At 53.8% G+C, this 24,758-nt stretch overlaps 1 protein-coding gene across 4 annotated transcripts in view; it reads left to right on the top strand.

The window, feature by feature from the left end:
• ANKRD11 (ankyrin repeat domain 11) overlaps nucleotides 1–24,758 on the top strand; it is a 130,653-nt gene that overhangs the window by 102,895 nt on the left and 3,000 nt on the right. For all 4 annotated transcript variants that reach the window (XM_038148590.1, XM_038148593.1, XM_038148592.1 and 1 more), the window contains exons 4-9: nucleotides 2,141–2,279; nucleotides 12,518–12,688; nucleotides 13,746–13,949; nucleotides 15,958–16,100; nucleotides 16,802–16,949; nucleotides 17,699–24,429. In XM_038148590.1, the coding sequence (XP_038004518.1) occupies nucleotides 2,141–2,279; nucleotides 12,518–12,688; nucleotides 13,746–13,949; nucleotides 15,958–16,100; nucleotides 16,802–16,949; nucleotides 17,699–24,429 (7,536 nt within the window). The remainder of the gene's footprint in view (nucleotides 1–2,140; nucleotides 2,280–12,517; nucleotides 12,689–13,745; nucleotides 13,950–15,957; nucleotides 16,101–16,801; nucleotides 16,950–17,698; nucleotides 24,430–24,758) is intronic.

Raw genomic sequence — 24,758 nt, 5'->3', positions numbered from 1 at the left:
CTCACCTCTGCTCTCAGGAGGGTTTGTTCATGGCTCCTCTGCTCTGGCTCTCCTCCCACGGGGGGATTTTAGCAACGTGGCTTTAAACTGACAGAGGAGGGCAGGGTTAGATGGGGTATTGGGAAGAAATCCTTCCCTGTCAGGGTGGGCAGGCCCTGGCACAGGTGCCCAGAGCAGCTGAGGCTGCCCCTGGATCCCTGGCAGTGCCCAAGGCCAGCTTGGATGGGGCTGGGAGCAGCCTGGGCCAGTGGAAGGTGTCCCTGCCCAGGACAGGGCTTGGAATGAGATGAACTCCGAGGTCCCTTCCAACCCAAACAATTCCATGATTCACACTTTTAGAATGAGCTGTATTTTTACCTGTCCTCCCCTTTTTCTCACTCCTGAGTGCACGGAGATCCCAGGCAGCATTAATCCAGCAGAAAACCTACCTGTATGTCTAAGAGCATCATTGAGATGCTTCTTGAACTCTGACAGCCTTGGTGCCCTGACTGCTTCACCCTGGAGGAACCTCACAGACTCCTGTCTGAAGTGTTCAGAGCTGCCTTTTATTCAGGTAGATATAAGGAGAAGTTCAGACTGTGAATGGCCACTCTGGAAAAAAAGTGCATTATTTATTTGGTGGCTTTTTTTTCGGGCAATATACACATTTTATTTTATTCCTTTGATAAAATATTTCATAGAGTTGTAGAACTAGGACAGACCAGGGTACCTGCTCACAACATGACAGTCCTGGCAGGTGATGGAAGCCCTCTGCCCTCACTGCCACCTCAGAGCAGTAGAAGTGGCATCATTCTTTACTCCAGACTATTTTTGTTCACCTCAGAAAGCATAAAAAGCAAAAGCTTTTCAATCTGGAGGGTTTGGAGGAAATGCTGGAGTGTTTATTTTGGCTGTGGGGGCTCCGTGCCGTCGCTGCGGGGCCGGTGCTTGGCGGCTGCTCTCCAGCAGTGCTGCCCTTGCTGGGGCTCCGAGCGTGCCTTGGCTGCCTCCCACCACAGAGCCCTGTCAGGCAGGTTTGTTTCTCTTGCTTTACCAAAAAAGGGATTCCCCAGCCCATTTCCTTCATCCTCGGAGGGCGGCCCCGGGGCTGTGGTGCAGGGATGCAAACACATCCCCCTGGGGCAGCTCAGGGGCTCCTCTTTCCTCTGTGGCTGAGCTGTGGGCTCCAGACAGACATGGAAAGGGGAAGGAGCGACGCACATGGTGACAGTGACACCGCGGTCCTGTGACTGCTGGCACTGGGGCCACCTGCCAGCAGCTGCCTGGGCCGAGCAGCGGGACTGTGCCTCTCTAAACAAGGGAATGCTCCTAGGTTGGCTGGTCTGAGCTTCCAGCCACGCTCTGGCATGATTTCGTGTGCTGAGGTTCTTGTGTTTAATCTCACTGTGCCTCTCAAGCGCAGAGTCTAGGTTTTGCTGGCTTGTTGAAATCAGATCTGTGACAAAGCTGCTTGTGCTGCCCTTGTTGTTTAGGCAGGGGCACAGTGGTCAGTCCAGAACTGCTCACTTAAAATAATCCTGTTCCTCACATACAAAAAACACAGGACATGACCTGGGGCTGTGCATTCCTGGCACACTGGACTCCTGGAGTTTGAGCTGGGAACCAGCTCTCCCTGGTCATGTGAAAAATCTCACTGATTTTCACTGGTTTTCTCACTGTATACTGTCTCAGTATCTGTAACTTTTGTTTCTGATGTTCATTCAAAATCTCTCCCTGCTTTTGAGCAGTTCACAGCATTTCTGCTTCATATTAAAATCCAAACCAGCCCAAACAAGCGGGACTGATACAAAGCAGGAATGGGTCTTTCTTGTGGTGTGGTTGAATTTGGAAATCCTCAGATTCCCCTATCCCAGTCTACCTTCCCTCTGTGCCTGCAGCCATGTGCATCCTCAGCTTCACACAAAGTGTTGGCTTCGTTTTTCACAAGAATTGGTTGGAATTTGGCGCCACACAGCAGCCTTGATTGGCCTGGCTCTTCTCTGGGTCTGGTAGAGCTTTGTATCGTGGTGGAGGCTGCCTTGGCAAACCCACTGCAGAAAGGGAAGGGGTGTTGTTATATGAGGCCTGGGCAGGACTTGGGGAATCAGGTGAGCACAGTGTGGAGAAGGCTCTTGTTGACTTTGGTCTCTTTTCTTTCCAGGATAAAGATAAAGTTTCTCTAACCAAGACTCCAAAGTTGGACCGGAGCGATGGCGGCAAAGAGGTGAAAGAGCGAGCGACCAAACGCAAGCTGCCTTTCACTGTCGGAACAAATGGAGATCAAAAAGACTCGGATACAGGTACAGAAATGCCACATCCCACCCTCAGACCCTGGCTGTTGGGGCTGCTGGGGAGCACACAGGATGCAGAGTGCAGCCAGTCCATAGGGAAGTGTTGTACCAGATTCCCTGTATTTTTTAATTGATGGAAGAGGTGTGTGGACAAGGGACTGGAAAGCTGCTCTGCTCCACACGTGCACATCTGTTCTTAGTGATGTTTGTAGGTGGACAAAGGCATGGCTGTGTGAGGAGACTGCCCCCCCTTCCTTCAGCTCTTGTCTGTTTTCCTTGTTTCTGATTATCCCAGTTCAGGAACTGTGGCTGGGACAAGCCATGGAGCAGGGTCTGCTTGTGACAACTTGGAAAACAAGGGAATAAAGCTGAGTAGTCTTCAAAAGAAAATCAGCAAGTAGAATCTGGTCAAGCAGGTCAGTCTCGTAGCAGAAGAGTGACTGGTGCTTGAGGCTCCTGGATGGGCTGTTGGATTTGTTAGCAGTTGGCAAGAGCTGTCACAAAGCTCTGAACATGGAGAAAATGGTATTGTTTGGTTGTAAGGGGCTGAGCTGTGGATTTCTGGGCAGAGGTTTGTGTGGGTCCTTACTGTACATCCCTAAGTAATGTGACTTTGGAAATAGTTGTGGCCAGGTAAAGCTCAGTGGTTGTGTAAAGAGATAAAACGGGCTAAAAGTTGGGAACGTGCTTGAAAATGGCACAAGGGCTGTGTCTGGTGCTGCTGTGTGGTGAGCCTGGCAGGTGGATGTGTCTGCTCTGGGTCAGGAGTCAGCAGGGCAGATCTGGGAGGGCCAGGAGTGCCACTGCAGCTGAGAGGGCTGTTCCAGGGGCAGGACACACAGAGGTGACGTGCCCTGAGGGTGGCCCAGTGTCTCCATGGGTTTGTGTTCCTGGACTCCCTGTCTGGGGAGAGAGTTTCCAAACGTTCATTAGTTCTCTTAAACATGTTGGCCATTTGTGAGGTTTTGGGTTGCTGTGGGGTCTCCCTTGGGGTGTCACCTTTGCAGGGGTGGCTGGGGCCAGGCAGAGCTGCTGAACCAGAGCTGGAGCTGCTCTTTGTCAAGGGTGTTTGTGCCTCATTCTGTGCTGGGTTGAGAGTTGAAGCCCAAACTCTCTGCAGGGCTGTCTGACCCTCGTGACAGCTGGAATGTCATGACAGGGATCTGCTTTTCCCAGGGCTCCAGTCTCTGTCTGGCTGCAGAGATGTTGGAAATGTTTGCACTGACAGCAGCGAGAAGGAAACCAAATGCAGAGGAGAGCAGAGAGAGCTGCTGGGAGAGGCTGTGGCTGCTGGGTGGGAGCAGCAGCCCATGAGACCCCCCTGCTCAGGGGCTCGCCTGTTACCCCTGTGCTTTCATGGCCATGTGACTCTTATCTCAGACACGTCCTCTCCTTCCTCTGCAGAGCTCTTCCTCTTCCTCTGCAGAGCTCATCCTTCCTGGGGAAGTGGGTGAGCTGAGGGGTGGCAGCAGCCCAGCTCCCAGAGGAGACCCGGAGAGGGTCATGGCACTCACAGGCCCATTTAAAGACAAACTGGGCTCTCCCAAACTCTTGGAGGGTGTATGGGAGGTGCAGGCAACCTGTTTGGTGGGGACTGGGGAGGAAGTGACTCAACCACGGGGTTGGAGATCCCAGCAGGAATCAGTGTGCACAGTCAGACTGGTGCTTAGCAGGAGCCTGTTTCTCTTTCCTGACATCGTTCACTCCAGCAGGAATCAGTGCTGGAGATAGGAGACTTCCTGGCACCTTGCTCTGCTCTTGCACCACCCCATGTGACTGTGGGGTGTTTCATGCCTGTGTGGTCCTTGGCCTGGCTCGAGGTAGAGGCAGGTACAGACGTGTTTGTGGTGCTCAGAAGCTGCACATTCTGGGGTGGAGGGGTCCCCCCGAGTGTGCTGGTGCCATCAGTGGCACCTGGCTGAGGACACAGGTGTGACATGCAGGACAGGCTTTTGTCTGGAACAAAGGCTGCTGTGTTCCCATGTTCCTGCAGGAGGGGGAGGCTGCTGCTGCCTGTTCTGCTCCTCAGCTCTGCTCCCAGCCCTCAGAGCAGTGGGATTGCACCATCGCTGCTGGCTGACCCCGGGTGGTTTATGTAACGTGGTCCTGCTTCCCAGGCTGTGTCCATGGGCTGCTGTGTGTGCGTGAGGGGGTGTGCCAGGATGTTCCACAGCCATGTGGAATTCAGCTGTAAGGACGTGGGAGCTAGCAGAGCTCTCTCCTTGCCTCTAGTGGGGTATTTTTCTCCTCTTCAAGTGTTTAAACAATAGTGTGGATCCTCATCCTGATGTGTTGCAGTGACTCATTTTCCTTAGCACACGGTGTGTGTTGCTTTTTTTCCTGGATGGCTCTGGCTCAGCCTTGACTTAGGGGCTCTCTATCTGGGGTGAGAAACATCAGAGGTGTGTTTATCTCCTGTGGAAGGGCAGCACAACCTGCCCGGGCCAGATGTGGGGCAGCAGCTGCTGCTGCAGGATGGTTGTGGGGTAGATGGGATGGATATCTGAGGCACCGGCACAGGGTGCCCAGAGCACCTGCGGCTGCCCCATCCCATGATGAGTCCAAGGCCAGGTTGGACAGGGCTTGGAGCACCCTGGGATAGTGGAAGGTGTCCCCCCGTGGCAGGGGGTGGGACAGGATGAGCTTTAAGGTCCCTTCCCACCTAAAGTATTCCAGGATTCTGTGGGCTCCCAGAGGCACTACTGGCCAGCACTGTGCTGAGCCCATGGTTTGGGTACAGTTGGTTCAGAGCTAAATCTTTTAAAATAATCTTTCTCAAAATGGTTTCTAGAGCAACAATTCTGGCTCTCGGGTTCCTCAGAGTTAACTAAATAAACTGTCTTTGGGAAAAAAAAAATGGCATCGAGCCGTGAGCCTCCAGACTGTGCATGTTACAGCTCCAGCACTGTGGGAGCAGCATCTCTGTGCCTCAGACTTCTCCTCCTTCCTTCTCCTTCCCTCGTGTGGCATCTCCCCACATCCACAGGCGCTGCCCAGAGCCTACGTGCTGCCTGGCAGCCGCTGAACGAGCACAGCCAGCTTTGCTCCCGGCACCTCCAGCCGCGCGCGAGGCCGCCTGCAGCTCCCCGGCCGTGTGCCGCGCCGGGAGGGGGCTTCAAACCCAGCGGTCCCGGATAATTGGGGTATTAACAAACACGCAGAGAGCGAGCGGCGGGGAGAAGGGAACGGTCCTGCTGGGAAGGCACCTGGCAGGAGAGGTGGGCACGGGCGGCTGGCGCAGCGGTGCCGCGGCTGCGGCGCTGAGCCACGGCTGAGTCACGGCTGACTCAACGGCACCAGACTGCCGGCGTGGGGCCGGGCGCTCCCCACCTGCCTCGGGCTCTGCCGGGATGGATCCGCACCGACGGGTCCCTGGCTGCGCCGTGGGACAGGGAGCGCTGCTGGAGAGCAGCTGGGAGGTGCAGGGAGCGCAGAATTCCCTCTGCCCGCTGCTCCTGCTGTGGCTGGTTTCCTTAGCTGGATGTCACGCTGTCACTTGAGTCCCTTGGCTTGGGGTGCAGCTGTGGTTTCCAGGCCTTTAGTCATCGGCAGGGAGAGTTGGGGCTCCATACAAATCTCGGAGCGCGCTGAGATAATTTTGGCCTCTGACGGCTCTGTCTGGGAGCTGGGAAGGCTGAGCGAGGCTGGGTCAAAGCTGGTGGTCCCCAGCAGCGCTGGGGGCCCTGCTCTCCTTGTGGTCCCACTGCCTCCCTGGGAGTCCTGCTCCCTCCCTGGGTGCCCAACTCCCTCCCTTTGTGTTCCAGTCTCTCTCTCTTTGTCCACTTCTCTCCCTGTGTGTCCATCTCCTCCCCTGAGTGCTCTTGGAGGAATAAGAGAGGGAGAAACCCCACCAGCTCTCCAAGCTGGTCTGTGCATCTCAACCTTTCTGGGCTCCGAGGGCTCTCCTGGTGCCCAGGGCTGATTCCGGGGGCTCCTGGCTGGCCCGGGAGATGCTGTGGTGGACAAGGGCCAGCGTGAATATGGTTGGCAGGAGCTGGCCTTGGAGCTTCAAACTCCTTCTCTCTAATCCCCCGAGGTTGTTACGTGACGCTAATTAGTAGGTTAGAAAATGCTTGATGAATCAGCTGACCCAAACCATCCTCTCCCGGAGCCGGCTGCTGCTTGCCTAATGCTGGAGTGTTTGGAGTGACACGGCATGGGAACGGGCTCGTTAGTCCCAGCTCAGCAAGGCTGGCGAGGGAATCCGTGAGAAGCAAATTGCTGGCTTATTAAAAAGGGCATCTGCATCCCACAGGGGTGTTTGTGCCGTTCCCTGGGCCTGGCTGCGCTCCGGTGTGTGCAGCTGGGGGCTCGGAGGGGCTGCGCTGCAGCGGGGCTTTCTTTGCTTGTGTCGTTTCAGTCCTTTTACTAAAATAGTAAGAAACTGTTCTCACCTAGCAACCAGGGAGAGAGTGAATGTCAGAGCTTCTCCCTTCCTAGCTGGGCTCCATAATGCCGGTACAGTGTGCAGAGCCTGGCACACACCAGCCTTCAGATCACCCTGAGAAACTCCCCGTGTGCAGCAGCCATCTGGGAAGGGCTGCGCAGAAAACCAGGTCGTTTTATGACGGGAGCTGCCATAAATCTCCCTCCTCCCCCCTCATCACCTCCTTAACATGCAGAGGGAGAGGTTGCAGTGTGCTGTGTCTCTGTGAACCAAAAATCTATCAATGATGGCTTTTTCCTTAATACAAGAGCTTTTATCAGCGCTGTCTGCAGAGTGTCCTGGCCCCAGCTCCGGGAGGGGAGGGCTGGCCAGAGCCTTCCTCCCCCGTCCTCCCTCCTCCAGCTCTATTTCGTGGGAAATGAGCGGTCTGGACTTGAAAATTGATCTTGCTCTGAATAACTCACTTTTAACATGGAGATTGTTGTTTGTGATGAAGCCTCTGGGTTCCTCTCACAGCATCTTGGGAGCCAGTGGCCGCTCTGTGAAGGAGTTGCTTTTGCACATCAGGGCACAACTGTAGGGTCTGACCCACAGGTGTAGGGAGAGCACCTGGATTTGGACCACAGGCTGTCACACAGCGTTAAACCCCTCTAGTCAAATTATATTTTAAAATACTGCAGCCAGTGGGGTTGGGCCCAGCAGATCCTCATCCCCAGGGAGCCCAGCTGAGCACTGGGGATGGTGGGCTCAGCTGCACATTGACATGGTTATAAAGGGGCTTGTTCCTCCTGCTGGCATCTTTTCTCTGCTCCTGACTCACAGCCAAGGTCTCCACCATCCTTTCCAGCAGTGTGGGATGAAGCTCTGGCTCTGGTCCTCCATCCTTCAGGTGGGAACAAGCTCCCTACTCTGTGGGAGCAGCTCAGCGCACCCTCTGTCAAGGCAGACCTTGCTTTTCCTCTTGTTTACCTTTTTGGCACTAGGTTGATAAACCAAATCAGCTCCTGGCTGTGGCTCTGGTCCGTTGGCTCTGCAGCGTGTCCATGACCTCCTGGTGCCAGAGTGTCCCCCCAGTCTGAGCCATGTTCCTCTGCATTCCAGGGGTCTCCCGCTCACCCTCCTCACTGAGCTCTTCACCACCGCGTGCTCTGGCCTGTCCTGCTGCCTTCTCTTGTTTGTCCACGTGTGCCATGGTGCTGCTTCCCATTCCAAGCTGCTTCTGCCACCTCCAGCCTTCCCTCAGCCTGCTTGTCCTTCAGTTGTGGAGCACCCCAGAGCTTGGCGTGTGGTGGGACCGTGCTGCTGTCAGCCTCTCACTCCTGAGCCACGGGCCCACATTGCAGGTGCCCTGTGAGCCTGGGAGTGCATCCTCAGGGCCGGAGCTGCTCTGCCCTGCTTTGAGCCGGCATGCTCCAGAAGGTTTAATGCCCTCCAAGTTCTGCAGCAGGAATGAGTCACTCTTACGCAGGCTGGCCGGGCTGGGGGGAGCGCAGCCCGCGTGCTCTCCCAGGGGTGCAGTGCAGTCTCTGGTGCTGTCTGTGCCGCTCTAATTTATTCCTATTGATCTCTGGTCCTGCTCGCTCGGCTCAGCAGCGCCTGCAAAGCCCCTCTGGCCGGTGGGGCGGCACTCGGCGTGGCCGCGCGGCGCCGAGGCGCTCGGCACGGGCTGCTGCTTTGGAGCTGGTATTTTTCCTCAGGGTTCCACCTCCCGTGCGTGTGTTGTCATGCCGAGCAGTGGGAGCAGATGCTTTCTGCATTACAGGGTGTGCTGCATGCATGGGGAGTGAGGAGCCGTGTGGCTCCGGCGTCCCCACGACCTGCCATCGTCGCAACGTGCGTTGGAGAAACCTCTGAGAGGTTTTCCATCGCTGCCCTGCTCTCCTCCTGCCCCTCTCTGTTATGGCTGGGGCTAGGTTCAGCCTGTGTCTCTGAATCCCTCTCAGTCTGCCCTGGGATCCTTATGGAGCTGCCGAGGCGCTTCCAGCAGCCCTGGATTTGTGCTCCCTATTGCAGCACTGCTCAGAGTCTCATGTAGGCACGAGAACCACCCTCAAGCTGATGCTCAAACCCCTTTGTCCTGGGAGTCTGCTCCTGCTCATCGTTTGCAGCCTCTCGGGCTCGGTGTGGTGAAAGGCAGGAGCAGTTCCCAGCTCCGCTCCTGCTTTCCCCTTTAAGCCTGCGCACGCGGTTCCTGCTGGCGTCAGCGCGAGGGAAGAGCCGAGCAGGATCCCCGAATTAAACCAGGGCTGGTTCTCGGGAGGTTTGCAGAAGGGCTGAGGCCAGCAGCAAACAAGCTGCTTTAAAAATAGCTGCATGGAGGTGTGGCTCATCCCGGGCTCACGGAGCATCCGTGGGCTGCTATGGTCTTCCTCCCACTGGGATCTGTGTGCACGCTCCAGCCACCGCCGCTGCCGGCACTGAGGGCTGCCTGCCTGCACACCCCCCGTGTCTCTGGGGTTTGTGCTTGCTGGAGGGGTTTTAGTGTCAAATAAGCTTTTTTTCTATCAGCCGAGGTGGGTAACACTGGGAGAGTTTCTCTCCAGTCGCTCCGTTTTGCTGCAAGATGTTCCAGAGGCGCAGTTATTTAGAGGCACAGGATCAGCCTGCAGGAGCCGGCGAGCTGAGATCTCTGTGCAGGGACATCTTTAAATCTGCTGCAAGTCTGATTCTGAGTAAAATCCTCTGGGCTGAAATAACACACGTGCAGCTCTGTGAGCCTGGGACCAGGCAGGGCTCTCACCCTACCAAGGCTCAGGAAGGGAAGTGGATGATGGGAGCAGCTCTGTCTCCATGCTCTGCTTTCATTTCAGACCAAATTAAGGATCTTGCTTATGTGGTCCCTCCACATGGCCCAGGGTTGTGCCACGCAGGGAGCCGGGGGCTGCCACGCTGCCCACACCGTGGTGCCAGCACTGGAGCCGTAGAATCACACAATCATGGCATGGTTTGGGTTGGAAGGGAGCTTAGAGCTCATCTCCACGCCCTGCCACGGGCAGGTACACCCTCCACTGGACCTTTAGGGTAGGGTGTCACACCAGGTTGCTCCAGGTCCCATCCAGCTGGCCTTGAGCCCTTCCCACCAGGAAGCACGAGCCCGAGTCCTCAGCTGCCTCCCCATAGCGAGCGAGAGCGCGGCAGCCGCTTTCCAATTTATTTTTATCTTGTTGATCACATGCTTTGTAATGTTAAATGTTCTGTGGAGGAGGAAATTTCTGCAACTGCAGAATGAATAGGAGTTTAGGGGGGTTTCGGTTGAACTTGATAATCAATTTTTGCAAATCCCAGGCTCGTGCTGACAACCTGCAGCAGCCAAGGGATATTAATGAAAATGTTCCCATTCTAATTGTGGCTCCGTACGTGCGGAGCAGCCCTGGCCGTCGTGTGCTCCAGGGACTCTGCTTGGTGGCACCAGCCAAGATGTGCCCCCTCAAGAGTCTTCGTGCCTGGCTTTGGGGCGTGGCTGGATGTGACCAAGGCTGGGGGAAGCCAGGCCTGGCTGAGCAGGGTTTAAGCAGCTTGGAGAGTCTCAGGAAGCAGGGAGGTGGTGCACACATGGATCAGGTGTCCCTGTGTCCCCTGGCAGGACACACAGCGCAGCAGCGTGGCTTCTGGAGCCACCCCGGCAAAGTTGTCTTCCCGTAAGCACACTGGATTTAATTTTATTTTAAGCCATTAAAAAACTGTCCTAGGATCTGATTTCATCTTCCAGCTCTGTTACAGCTGCCAGGATGACCAAAATGTGGTTTCAGAGTAGACTGGGATTCGCCTTCAATGCAGACATGTTTGCAGGGCTTGCATTTCACAGAATTATGGAATGGTTTGGGTTGGGAAGGACCTTAAGAGTGATCTCATCCCACCCCTGCCGTGGGCAGGGACACCTTCTGCAGGCTCCAAGACCTGTCCAGCCTGGCCTTGGACACTTCAGGGATGGGACAGACACAGCTGCTCTGGGCAATGAGCAGAGGGCTTGGAAGAGGGGTGGCTGAGCTCTCTGGTTGAGAGCTTCCTTGGAACAGTCATTATTTCTTAAATGCACAGGAACCCAGGAGCAAGGGTGGATGGAAATCACCTGCTCCAGGTGGGCCCTGAGCCCCAGAGCTGGGCAGCTCTGTGCACTGTGCCCAGGAAAGGTTTCTGGAGCTGGCTGTGCCTCAGCCACAGAGCTGCGAGCGGCAGGAGCGGAACATCCCCACCCGCTGCTGCCCTCCTCTGCCAGAGACCTCTCCTGGGCTGCAGTCTGGGGGTGAGGGAAGAACGCTGTGCTGTGGGGCACAATCTGGTGGCCCTGTGTTAATCTGTCCGTTGGTGGTTCCAGCTGACCCACTGGACTTTGTGTGGAAGCACCAGAGTCTCTGTCCTGCTGGCTGCGTGCCCGTGACCCACAGCGAGTGTGACACCGGGGGCTGAGCAGAGCTGGGGAGAAGCTGCAGCATTGTTGGTTTTTATTAAGGTGAAGGCAAGGCACCTTCACATTGCCCAGAGTATGCCCAGCTGTGGCTGCTTCGTTCCTGGAAGTGCCCAAGGCCAGGCTGGACAGGGCTTGGAGCACCCTGGGCTAGTGGAAGGTGTCCCTGCCCATGGGGGTGGCACTGGATGAGGTTCAAGGTTCCTTCCCACCCAGCTATTCCATGGTTGTGTGACTGTGATTTGGGGGTAGTTGCTCTTCATCTCTCAGTAGAAGCTGCCTTTGCAGCCAGATGATTTAGGAGGCCAAGTATCAGGCTGGATTTGGGCTGATAAGCCAGGCACTTGTGGGATGTCTTCCTCCCCTCATGTTTGTTTGGGATTTTTTTAGAGGGTTGCAGAAGACCTGAGGGCAGATGGGAGCAGCCAGTTAGGGAGGCTGGTGCTGCCCACACCTGTTTGGCTGCAGCCTCCTTGCTATGATGGTGGTGATGATGATGATGATGATGATGAGATGGGTGTGATGGCCACATTTCTGAGCTGTCAGCCTGTATCTTTCAGCTCTCCTTGTTGATGCTGTTCAGTCCTTCCAGCTGGGCCCATGCTGTGCTGGTGTCAGTCTGAGTAGGCTCCTCCAGGCACCCTGGCATGGGGTGGAGGCTCCTGAAGCAGGATGGGAGGTGCAGCACTGGCTGTGGCCCCTCGAAGGGTCTGTTCCCTCTTTCCTCTGCTGCTCTTTGGTGGTGGAGGAGAAAGGGAAGCTGGTGGAGGAGCAGGAGTGGGGCGTGTCCTGGCTGCACCCTCGGCGCTGTGAGCCTGGGTGGCTTCTCCAGGTCCCAGAGCTCCCACTGCAGGGATCCATCAGGGATCATCCACAGGGATCCCTCCCTCACCATAGGGATCCCTCCCTCAGCACAGGGATCCATCCCTCAGCACAGGGATCCATCCCTCAGCACGGGGATCCATCCCTCAGCACAGGGATCCCTCCCTCAGCACAGGGATCCTTCCCTCAGCACAGGGATCAGCACAGGGATCCCTCCCTCAGCACAGGGATCCCTCCCTCAGCACAGGGACAGCACAGGGATCCATCCCTCAGCACGCACAGGGATCAGCACAGGGATCCATCCCTCAGCACAGGGATCAGCACAGGGATCCTTCCCTCAGCACAGGGATCCCTCCCTCAGCACAGGGATCAGCACAGGCATCCATCCCTCAGCACAGGGATCCATCCCTCAGCACAGGGATCCATCCCTCAGCACGGGGATCCTTCCCTCAGCACAGGCATCCATCCCTCAGCACAGGGATCCATCCCTCAGCACAGGGATCCATCCCTCAGCACAGGCATCCATCCCTCAGCACAGGGATTTCGGATCTGTCAGTGCCATGCTCAGACAGGAGGATGGCTTTGGGCTGCAGTGACATTGATGGCTCGTGTCCCTGTGTCCTTGTCCCACAGAGAAGCAGGGTCCCGAGCGGAAGAGGATTAAAAAGGAGCCCGCCACCAGGAAGCCGGGCCTGCTCTTCGGCATGGGCCTCTCGGGGATCCGGGCAGGGTACCCGCTCTCCGAGCGCCAGCAAGTCGCTCTCCTCATGCAGATGACAGCAGAAGAGTCTGCAAACAGCCCAGGTGAGACTGGGGGAGTTTGTTCCGAAGGGTGGGCAGGCGGGTGGGAGCTGCAGTGAGAGAATTCCCAGTTCCCGGGGTCACCAGAGGTTCAGCAGGACTGAGCTGCCACTCCTGACAGGGGGGCTGGTTGGCTGCTCTGTGGGGTCCCACTCCTCCCACAGGGCTCTGCAGGTGACTCCCGGTGTCACTGGGATCTGCTCGTGGCTCTGGCTGCCCTTCCTTTTTCCAGTGTCCCTCGGGCCCAATCCAGGCCAGCACCCAGCCTGCCCTGGCTGCTCAGCTGGAGCTTTAGTTCCATGGGAGCCTCCTCCACCTCAGCTCTGTGTTTCCCACTGGCCTCTCAGGCTATCTCAGTAAAGGAGGATTGTGAATGAAGACAAAATAGCATCCTCTGTAGGTTTTTCATGTTTATTCTCTTGGAAGGGGATAAGATGTGTAACCACCACAGCTGTAACTTGAGGTGTGGAGCAGCTGGAATGTGTTTACCATGGATTTTGTGTTCTAGTAATTTTTATCTGTTGCAAACATGTCGTCCCCCCCCATTTTTGGAGGCTCTGTGCTATCCATGTGCTCACATCCTCATCCTACACACAGCACTGCAGCTTTTAGCCAAAAAAACATTAATCTCACTGCTTATGTTGCTGTTATTTGGGAAAACAAAAAGGGAAAAAGCTGCAGAGCATTCCAGTGTTCTCCCAGGAAATGCAGTCTCCTCCCAAGGCCGTCAGGCCTCACATGTGCTTGGTAAAAGGCCACTTCCCTCGGGAGTTGAGGTTTGAGGGTAAGGAGCTGCATTGTGTGCTCCCAGATCACGGGATTGCCCACAGCGTTTGCCAGGACTGCAGCTCTCCAGTGGGTCTGGCAGCTCGCGATTCCCATCTCCGTGGGACACACAGGCTGCTCTGTTCACATCCACTCCAGAGCTTGGGCTGCTCTTGCTGCCTTGTGGTGAAGATTTTGGGAAGAGCCGAGTGAAACGTGATGCACGAGCTCCCTCTAAGGGCTTAGGAATTCCATGGAATGGCAGCTCCTGACGCTGTTTCTCTCCTCCCTGCAGTTGACACAACACCAAAGCATCCCTCTCAGTCTACAGTTTGTCAGAAGGGAACTCCCAACTCTGCCTCCAAAACCAAAGATAAAGTAAATAAGAGAAACGAGCGAGGAGAGACTCGGCTGCATCGCGCTGCCATCCGCGGGGACGCCCGGCGCATCAAGGAGCTCATCATCGAGGGTGCAGATGTCAATGTGAAGGACTTTGCAGGTAACAGCCCAGGAATCCCAGCTTTCTTCCCACCTGCTTGCATGTTCCACCTCCAAGAACGACTCCCACCAGAAAAAGTACTTTGTTTCTAGCACGGGGTTGTGCCTTGGAAAGAGGGGATTTGCCAAAAATTGTGATTTTGCTCTTTGAAGAGGAAAAAGTCTTTTTGCCCCTTAAAAAACAAAACAGCAACAAAAAAACACATAAAAAATCCCCCAAAGCATCACTTTTCTTGTTGGGTCTGGGAGCAGAATTCCCAGGCTGTGCAGTCTGCTTGAGGTGGTGAAGCTGGGCTGGGCAGGATCCAGAGAATCCCTGGAGCTGTTGTGGCTCCACACACCAAAACTGACCAGGCCACTCCGGACCGTTTCCTTCTGCTCTTCCACGGGGGGCTGTGTTGGAAGTCTGGAGGGTGATTTGCAAAAGGAGGTGGGCTGGTTTAGCTCTATTTTTACTTAAAATAGAAAGAATAACATGCACAGAAATATTGCTGAGAGTGGGTTTGTGAAGTCATTGCTCTGGAGTTAGGGGGCTGATGCCTGTGAATTTTTGGGAGATGTTTTTAAGGACTGAATGTGGGGGTGCTGCTGATGGGGAAGGAATGTGAAGGGCAAGGTTAGGGTCCCACCAGGCACCCAAGTTGGAGGAGTTATTAACCATCCTGACCCTCAGCTCAGGAGTATTACCACCTCCTCCTCCTCCTTCTCCTCCTCTTCCTCCTACTCAGCAGTGCTGCCAGGCTCCTGCTTAGGGTGGTGGGATGAGATGGGAACAGCCCTGAGTCCTGCAGGGAGAAGGCAGCCACGGGGTGCTGGCGAAGGGGTGATGAAGGTGCCATTCAGTGGGGCCGGATCAGCCTTTCTCCAGCACGTCCCAGAGCTTGACTTTGCTCTTTGCTGTTCTCTTCGCATGATTTTGGGGCTATAAATAGACATGGCTGTTCCTCCGCCCGTATGATTAATCCCAGTGCCAGACTGAAGTATCAGTTGTGATTAATTCCGGGCACAGGTGCCCCCTCCAAAGGCTCCAAGTGAAGGTAACGGAACGCGCTCCCACGGCGCTATCAGCAAAACACCAGAGCAGCCGCGCTGCGAAACTTCAAAACAGGCTCTGCTTAAAAATAGGCTGTTGGAACACAAGAAAATATTTTGTTCTGTGCTCTTCAGAGACTTGTTTGAGAGCTGAAGCTGCCATTACTGTGGAGACGCTGCTGTTTGGTTCCCCCCCAGCCCAGGCCGGTTTTCCTGTGTTTGCAGAGCGCACAGCAAATCTGTGTGGGGGCTGTCTCGAGCCCTGTCTGCCGTTCTGAGCTCAGGCCTGGTCAGGGCACCAGGGTTTCCCTTACAGAGGGTTTGGAACCTACAGCCAAATCTAAAGGAGCTTCAGAGAAGGCTGGAGAGGGACATTTCTCAGGACCATGGAGTGGCAGAACAAGAGGGAATGGCCTTAAGCTGACATAGGGCAAGGTTAGATGGGATATTAGGAAGAAATTCTTCCCTGTGAGGGTGATGAGGCCCTGGCACAGGTTGCTCAGAGAAGCTGTGGCTGCTCAAAGCTTTGAAGGCCAGACTGGAGGGAACTTGGAGCAGTCTGGGCTAGTGGAAGGTGCCCATGGCAGGGGGTGGGAATGGATGAGCTTTGAGGTCTCTTCCAACCAAAACCGTTTCATGATGGCTTAAAGGGGAACAGATTTATGACCTGCCTTTCACATGACATCAGCAATTCTCCTTATTTCCCATATAAAACTCTCCATTTTCAGGGGCTGTGTCAGGTCTGGCAGATGCTCTGACTGTAGCACGTGGTATGACCAGAGGGAGAAGGGGGATTGGTGCTGTGACTGCCTGGCAGGAGTCGCAGGGCAGAGCTGCAGGTTCCTTCCTGCTGTACCACAGGGATCTGGGCAGACACTTGGCCATCAGAGCAGCGCAGCCCTGACCACGCTGACCCTGCAGGCTTTCCCAGTGTCTCTGAGAGTGGTGCTGTGTCCTGAGTGTCCCTGTCCTTGCAGGCTGGACGGCGCTGCACGAGGCCTGCAACCGGGGCTACTACGACGTGGCCAAGCAGCTGCTGGCGGCGGGCGCCGAGGTCAACACCAAGGGGCTGGACGATGACACCCCCCTGCACGACGCGGCCAACAACGGCCACTTCAAGGTGGGGCTGCTGGCATTCACTGCCCTGCTTTCAATGACTCTCCTGGAAACCCGTGCTTCGAGCAGCCCACTGTGAAAACACAGAGGTTCTGGGTGGTTTTGGTTCATTTCCCATGGAGCGGGCAGGAGGTTGTGTTCAAGGCCAGGCTGGACAGGGCTTGGAGCAGCCTGGGTTGGTGGAAGGTGTCGCTGCCCATGGCAGGGGGTGGCATGGGATGGGCTTGGAGGTCCCTTGCAATCTAAATTATTCCATTATTCCCTGATTGTGTGAATTTCCCTGTTTCCTGAGCTGTTGAGTGTTTTAGTTGGTGCTGCCTTGCACGGGGGGAGAGTTCATTCTTCTGGAACTGGGACAGGAGCATGATTTTGTGCCTTGTTCTTCCCCCTTCTTTCCTGCCCAGGTTGGTTCTTAGAATCACAGGATCATTAAGATTGGAAAAGACCTCCCCAGCCATCGAGCCCAACCATTAACCTGCTGCTGCCAGTGCACCACTAAACCCTGTCCCTAAATGTTTCTTGAAGACTTTCAGGGATGGTGATTCCACCACTTCTCTGGGAATGTTGGTGGGGCTTCTCTCTTATGTTAGTACCACAAGGCATGTCCTGAAGACACCAATTTTTTAGTTATGTATGAAAATCATGCAAAAAAACCCTGGAATCAAAACATCATGAGCATCTTCAAGCCTCAGTTTCTCTTTTCAGGTGGTGAAATTGTTGTTGCATTATGGAGGGAATCCTCATCAAAGCAACAGGAAGGGCGAGACACCTTTGAAAGTAGCGAATTCTCCCACCATGGTGAACCTGCTCCTGGGGAAGACCACGTACCCCTCCAGCGAAGAGAGCTCCACAGGTGAGATTGGCCTTTCTGTGCCATGGCAGTGACAGCTTCAGCCTGCAGCTAACACAGGGACCTGAAGAGGACAGTGAAGTTAGGCTCTTGTCAGATGCTGCCATGGTCAGGAGCCCACCTGTGGCTGTAACCCAAATTCAGGCAACATAACCACCAGCTTTAGCTTGGGGGGCTGTTTGCCCTGGAAGCCAGCGTTGAGATTGCTTCCCTGGTGCAGTTGGGATGTTGGATTGCAAGCCAGTTGCAGGTGAATGGACATCTTGTCTTTGGAAGGTGGGTAATTCCAGTGGAGAGGAGGGGGTTTGAGTGCCCACCCTATATTCCTGTCCTTCAGCTGTCCCAGCACTGGTGTTTCAGTTTCTGCTTCCAGGCTGTCCCTGCTAGAGCCTCTTCCTCCAGTGCCACCATTCTGGGACACTCTGAAAGTTTTAATTAGTGCAAATTAGAGTTTTCAGTCTTTTGGAGAGCCTTCACCTACTCTGTGTGCAGTCATAACCCTGTTCCAAAGTTCTCATGATACACCCAGGATGTTATTTTGAGGAACACCCCGTGTGGGTTGGAGCTGGAGGAGCTTCCTTCCAAAAAGATCCCCCAAGCTGGCATTCCGAGCTGTTGGCTGCCAACTTGCAAAGGCTGTGTGAGGCCAAAGGGTGACAGGGCTGTTTGCAGGGGCTGATGTGTGCAGGAGACCAGTGATGTTCCCTCCCAGAACCCTTGGCAGTCCTTAACACGCTGTTCTCTCTCTGCAGAGACCTCAGAAGAGGAGGACGCCCCTTCCTTCGCTCCCTCCAGCTCCGTTGATGGCAATAACACAGACTCAGAGTTTGAGAAGGGTTTGAAGCACAAGCCCAAGGCCCAGGAGCCCCCCAAAACCATCACCCCGGTGAAGGATGAGTATGAATTCGATGAGGACGATGAGCAGGACCGGGTCCCACCGGTCGATGACAAACATTTGCTGAAAAAGGATTACAGGAAAGAGACTAAAGCAAACAGTTTCATTTCCATACCCAAAATGGAAGTGAAAACTTATACTAAAAATAACACAATTACACCAAAGAAAGCTGCCCACCGCATCCTGTCGGACAGCTCGGACGAGGAGGAGACCAGCGTGGCCGTGGGCACGGGGGAGAAGCTGCGCCTCTCCACCCACTCCATATTGCCCAGCAGCAAAATTCGGGAGCCCGCCAGCACCAAGGCGCCCAAGGAGAAAAGCAAAGTAAAAAAGAAGCGGAAGAAGGAGACAAAAAGCAAAGAGGTTCGGTTTGGCAAAAAAAATGACAAGTTTTGTTCCTCTGAATCAGAGAGTGAAAACGTGGAGAGTGAGGAGGATGATAGAGACTCTCTACAGAGCTCTAGCTGTGTAAAGGACTCAAGGCTAGTGCTAAAGGAATCCTCCTTGTTTAACTCTCTGTCTGCCTCATCGACCTCTTCACATGGGAGTTTAGCATCCCAGAAACATAATCCCAGTCTTACAGAACAGCACTCCAAGCACTGGAGGACGGACAATTGGAAAACCATATCTTCTCCAGCTTGGTCAGACGTCAGTTCCCTATCGGACTCCACCAGGACGAGGCTGACGAGCGAGTCAGACTACTCGTCCGAGGACTCGAGCTTAGAGTCACTAAAGCCAGTCAGGAAGAAACCAGAGCACAAAAAGAAAAACACCCCCCACAACACTGTTTCTGAGAAAAAGAATTCATTCCATAGCAATGTGGATGGAGCAATTCCAAAGCTGGACAAGGAGGGGAAGGTTGTTAAAAAGCATAAAACAAAACACAAACATAAAAACAAGGAGAAGGGACAGTGTCCCATCAGCCAAGACATTAAAATAATCAAAACATTTTCTTTTGAGTTTGAGGACTCTAAACAAAAGCCTGAGAAAGGCTTGTTAGTAGAGACAGAAAATCCAGTCGAAAACAAGTTGAAAGTGTTAAAGCACGATAGGGAACATGGTAAGAAGGAGGAAAAGCTCCCCAAAGGTAAAGCAGAGGAGAAGGAGTGGTTGTTTAAAGATGAGACTGGAAAATCCTCAAAAGAGGAGAAATCATTAAGGAAAATCAAAGATGGTAGTAAAGACCTGAGCAAATCCTTCAGAGAAGGATTGAGTAAATCAGAAAAAGAGAAACCTGTCAAGGAGAAGTCTCCCAAGGAGGAGAAGCCGAGAATACACAAGGAGGAGAGAAAGAAGAAGTCAAAGGACAAACAGTCCAAATCTGAGAAGAAGAATGAGCTGAAGGAGGAGAAGGTTTCTAAACTAGAGAAAGAAAAATCCTTCAAGGAAGAGAAGGAAAAATGCAAAAAAGAAAAACTTTACAGGGACGAGTCCGGGTTTGATGAGTTTAATAACAAAACTCAATTTGCCGAAAGCGAGGACACAAAGTTCAGCCTTTCGGACGATCAGCAGGAGAGGTGGTTTTCAGACCTGTCCTCTGATTCATCCTTCGATTTCAAGGGTGAGGACAGCTGGGATTCTCCAATAACGGATTTCAGGGAGATTAAAAATGACACCGTGGCAAAGCTAATCATAGAACCTGTGAAAGAGGAAATTAAAGACAAGAAAAAGGAAAATAAAATAAAAGAGAAGAAGGAATACAACGAGAAGCGGAATGAAAAGGACACTTTCTTAAAGAAAAAGGAGAGGGATTATGTGGAGAAAAGCTCTGAGAAGAAAAAGGACCAAACAGACAGGCACAAAGTTACTCCCAGTTATTTGCCTGAAAAGGATAAGAAAAGGAAGGATTCTGTGGAGACTGGCAAGGAGAGGAAAGAAAAAGACACAGGTGAAACCAACAAAGACAGAAAAGATTCCTCTGACGGCTCTAAAGAGCGAAAAGATCCCAAGACGAAGCAGGAGGAGCCCTATCGAGATGACTTCAAGGAGTACGGCTGTGAAACATTCTTCAAGGATAAGTCCGACCCTGAGTTCAGTGGCAAAACCCTGGAGAGTTGGGAGAGGCACCATTCTGGAAAGGAAAAGGAGAAGAAAGATGCTCCTGATAAAGAAAAAAAAGAAAAGGTCAAGCCAGAAAAATACAAGGAAAAATCCAAAGAAGGCGACAAGGAGAAAAATGAAAAAGCTGCTCCAGAGAAAATCCTGAAGGACAAAGAACTAGAGAAGAGTTTCAAAGAGAAGAAAGAAACCAAGGAGAAATACAAGGATCTTCACAGCAAAGACAAGGAGAGGAAGAGTTCCTTCGACCAGGTGAAGGAGAAGAAAGAGAAAAACTTTTCCACAGACAGAGACGATTTCTCCGAGAAGAAGGATGAGAAGAAAGGCAAGGAGAAGAGCTGGTACAGCATCGCTGACATCTTCACGGATGAGAGCGAGGACGAGAGGGACGATTACAGCCTGAGCGGGTTCAAGGTCGGCGACTCGGCTGGCAGCGAGATGCATCGCCTGGACAGCCTGCAGGACAAGGAGGACGGCGCGGCGGCCGAGAAGGAGCTGTACCCCGACAAGCACCGCAAGTACTCGTCCGACCGGCAGCACTCAGAGAAGCAGAAGGATAAGGAGTCCAAGGAGAAGAAAAAGGACAAAGGAACATCGGAAGGGGGAAAGGAGAAGAAGGAGAAGAGTTCCTTTGAGAAACACAAAGAGAAGAAAGATAAAGACTCCAGTGAGAAGTATAAGGACAGGAAGGAAAGAATGTCCATAGATTCCACTCAGGAGAAGAAAAACAAGCAAAAGCTCCCAGAAAAGGTTGAGAAGAAACACACCAGTGACGACAAGGTGAAAAGCAAACATAAGGAGAAGCCGGACAAGGAGCATTCCAAAGAGAAGAAGTCTTCAAAAGGAGGGGAGTCAGAGAAGAGCCTGCTGGAGAAACTGGAGGAGGAGGCTCTGAATGACTACAGGGATGACTCCAATGACAAAATCAGCGAGATCTCCTCTGACAGCTTCACGGACAGAGGGCAAGAGCCAGGACTCACCAGCCTCTTCGAGTCTTCTAACCTCTCTCTGACCGATGCCGCTGAAGAAAAGTTTAAGGACTCTCTCCCTTTACCCTGCCTTCAGGACAAGCTCAAGGAGAAGGAGAGGCACCGACATTCCTCATCTTCCTCAAAGAAAAGTCACGAGAAGGAAAAAGCAAAGAAAGAAAAGACAGAGAAAAAGGAAAAATCAGAAGAATTCAAGGACTCCAGCAGCAGAAAGGATTCCGCTCATTATGAAAAGGATTTCTCTGTGGATGGGGAGGCTTTTGGCTCTTCCTACAACATGAAGGCAGACGCTGATGAGGAACCGGAGAAGAGCATTGATTACTTATTTTCTGAAAAGAAGGATAAAAATGATTCTGAAAGAGAGCTGTCAAAGAAGGCGGAGAAAGAAAAGACTTATGGTTCCAGCACCATCAGCACAGCTAAAGAGAAAAAGAAGCGGGATAAACACAAGGAAAAATGGAAGGAGGAAAAGGAAAAGCATAGGGACAAACACACAGATGGTTTCTTTAAACATCACAAAGATGAGCCAAAGTCAACACTCAAAGATAAGGACGGGCCTCAAGTTACCACCTTTAAAGATAAATCCAAGGAGGACAACCTCAAATTTGGTGAAACCAAACTGAAGGAGAAGCTTAAGGAGAATCAAGACAAAGACAAATCAGAGTCCATAAAAATAAGCAATGGGAATGAAAAAATAACCCTTTCCAAAGACAGCGGCAAGAAGGATGCCAGGCCAAGGGAGAAACTTCTGGGAGATGGTGATTTGATGATGACCAGCTTTGAGAGGATGCTGAGCCAGAAAGACCTGGAGATCGAGGAGCGCCACAAAAGGCACAAGGAGAGAATGAAGCAAATGGAGAAAATGCGGCACAGGTCTGGAGACCCCAAGTTAAAGGACAAACTTAAAAGCTCGGAGGATGTACGCAAGAGGAGCCTGGATCTGCCAACCAAGAAGCCGCTAACGCTGGACACGCAGCTCAAGGACAAGAAACTCAAAGAGTTGGGTCCCCTGACTCCTATTCTGTCACCTGAAAACAAGGCACAGCCTGCTGTGGGGACAGACTCCAAGGACTGGATCACGGGTCCTCAGCTGAAGGAGATCCTCCCAGCATCTCCCAGGCCAGATCAGAACCGGCCCACGGGCGTCCCGACGCCGGCATCCGTCGTGTCATGCCCGAGCTATGAGGAGGTGATGCAGACTCCCAGGACTCCATCGTGCAGCAACGAGGACTACACGGACCTGATGTTTGAGTGTGCGGACTCTCAGCACTCGCTGCCCATCTCCACCATGTCCATGAACGCCTGCTCTCCTTCCTTCTTCGACAGATACACCAACGTTTCCAGCGGGCTCCCCGAGAACCCCAGTCAGACCCCAACTCGCACCATACCCTCCTCAAACCTCTACCGTTCCATCTCAGTGGATATCAGGAGGGCGCCCGAAGAGGAATTCAGTGTTGGAGATAAGTTTTTCAGACAGCAAAGTGTCCCAGCAACATCAAATTATGACTCTCCTGTGCAGCATTTAATGGAGGAGAAAGTTCCCCTTCCCTCTGTTCCTGCTGAGAAGTTCCAGTGTTTGTCTCCTGGGTATTACTCCCCGGATTATGGAGTTTCCTCTCCCAAAGTGGAAGCTTTGCACTGCGCTCCGGGAGCCGTCAGCGGGGTCGCCCAGTCTCCCGAAAGTGTCTTTTCTGGTTTACAAGCAAAATCCTCCCCTTCGCACAGGGATGAGTTGCTGGCTCCTTCAGTGGAAAGTGCTCTTCCCCCTGACATCGGCATGCCCTTGGATACCACAGAGGAGCAGCAAGCCACTGCCTCCATCATGCCACCAGAATCCACCTACCTACCACCCATCGAAGAAAACCATTTTAGTTCAGGAATGCCTGAACAAAACAACATAGACTGGGATAACCCTCCTTCCCGAAACCCAGACACCGCCATTCCTCCCAGCCTCATGGGCAACCCCACAGAGCACCCTGTCACCTGGTCCATGGGCTCGGAGCTTCTGATGAAATCTCCCCAGAGGTTTTCCGAGTCCCCTAAACCTCCACTCTGTTCCCTAGAGCCAATTCATCCTGCGCCAGTAGCCTTCATTCCCACAGAGACTTCCTACCCTGTTTCTCCCATCTCGTACCCTCTGTCAGTGTCGGAACCGAGGCTGGAGGAAGTCAAGGAGGATGCTGAGGAAGCAGTTCCAGGAGAAATTGCAAATGCTGAAGAGCAAGCTCCATACATGTCCCCTACTAGGTTAGACACCTTCTTCAACAACTGCAAGCCTCTTCCAGAAGAAGCACCAGAGATCCCTCCAGAGCCCCCGTGTGTGCCAGCAGAACCTCAGGCCGAAGTCGTTGCTGCACCAGAAAACAACTATTTGGAAAACAGCAACGCAGCACCTGCGAATGCAGAGGAGGCGGTGACGTGGCCAGACCCCTTCACCAACACCGAGGATGAATTGGACCTTGGCCCCTTCTCGCTCCCAGAGCTGCCACTCCAGCCTAAGGACGTTGCAGAGACGGAGATGACCGAGGCGGAAGCGGTGGAGGAGAGCCCAGCAGCAGCTCCAGAACCGAGCGGTGGGATCATCAAAGCCGGTGCGTCCGTGATAGCGTCCAGTGAGCCAGAGGAGCCACCGGCCAGCCAGGCAGCGGCCACCCTGCCCACGGACACAGAGCCACCAGCAGAGGAGCAGAAACCAGAAGTGGCCGCACAAGAAGCCGCCTCGGAAGCGCTGAACGCGGCTGAGGAGAAGGCAGCGGAGGACTCGGAAGCGCAGGCGTTCCAGCAGACCCCGTCCGAGCCCGCGCCCGCGGAGAGCAAAGAGGTGGAGGCCGTGCACGAGGAGGTGTCGGCGGCTGGTGGGGTGGCAGAGGGCAGCTCCCAGCCCTGCCCTGTGCCCGTGGCCGGCTCCGAGGCCGGCGTTCCACAGGACGGTGCCGCGGCCCGCGGTGGGAGCCAGGCCCCACCACCCCCGGCGGACACACCTCCTGGCAATGCTCAAGCAGAAATTGTGGAACCAGTACAAAAACCAGTAGCAGAAGCTCCCAAACCACCCAAAATAGAAGAGATTCCTCAGCGGATTACCAGGAACCGGGCTCAGATGCTCGCCAACCAAAACAAGCAGAACGCCGCCGCATCCGAGAAGGAATTTCCTCCCGTCTCTGCGCCCGTCACGCGTGCCAAAGGCCGCATCACGGAGGAGGACGATTCCCAGGCTCAGCACCCGCGGAAGCGCCGCTTCCAGCGCTCCAACCAGCAGCTGCAGCAGCAGATCAACACGTCCACCCAGCAGACGAGGGAGATGATCCAGCAGACACTGGCAGCTATCGTCGATGCCATCAAACTGGACGACATCGAACCTTACCACAGCGACAGGTCCAACCCCTACTTCGAGTACCTCCAGATCAGGAAGAAGATTGAGGAGAAGCGGAAAATCCTGTGCTACATTACTCCCCAAGCTCCGCAGTGCTATGCTGAGTATGTCACCTACACAGGCTCCTACCTGTTGGATGGCAAGCCCCTAAGCAAGCTCCATATTCCAGTGGTGAGTCACCTTCTCTCTTTAGCCTCGGGAACTGTCCCACCTCACTGTTACACACACATCCAAATTGTCCCCCATGCCCTGTCACCACCTTGCAATGCCTACATGCCCCAACCTGCCTTTAGACTATGACACCAAACCTGAGCCTGGGTAAGTGCCTGGCTGTGTGGTAAATGCAGCCCCTGAGTTGATGCATTTTTGCAGAGAAGACATTGGGCTGTGCTGAGGGACCTGAGGTTTGGTCAGGTTTTAGAGCAAAGTTTGTAAGAATTCACTAGATTTGAGGCTGGAAGGTAAAACTGCTCTTGCAGCAGTGTAGTAACAGGATCATG

This window comes from Motacilla alba, chromosome 11, assembly GCF_015832195.1.
Source record: "Motacilla alba alba isolate MOTALB_02 chromosome 11, Motacilla_alba_V1.0_pri, whole genome shotgun sequence".
In the NCBI taxonomy this organism is placed as follows: Eukaryota; Metazoa; Chordata; class Aves; order Passeriformes; family Motacillidae; genus Motacilla; species Motacilla alba.
This window is presented reverse-complemented; position numbering and strand designations above follow the sequence as displayed.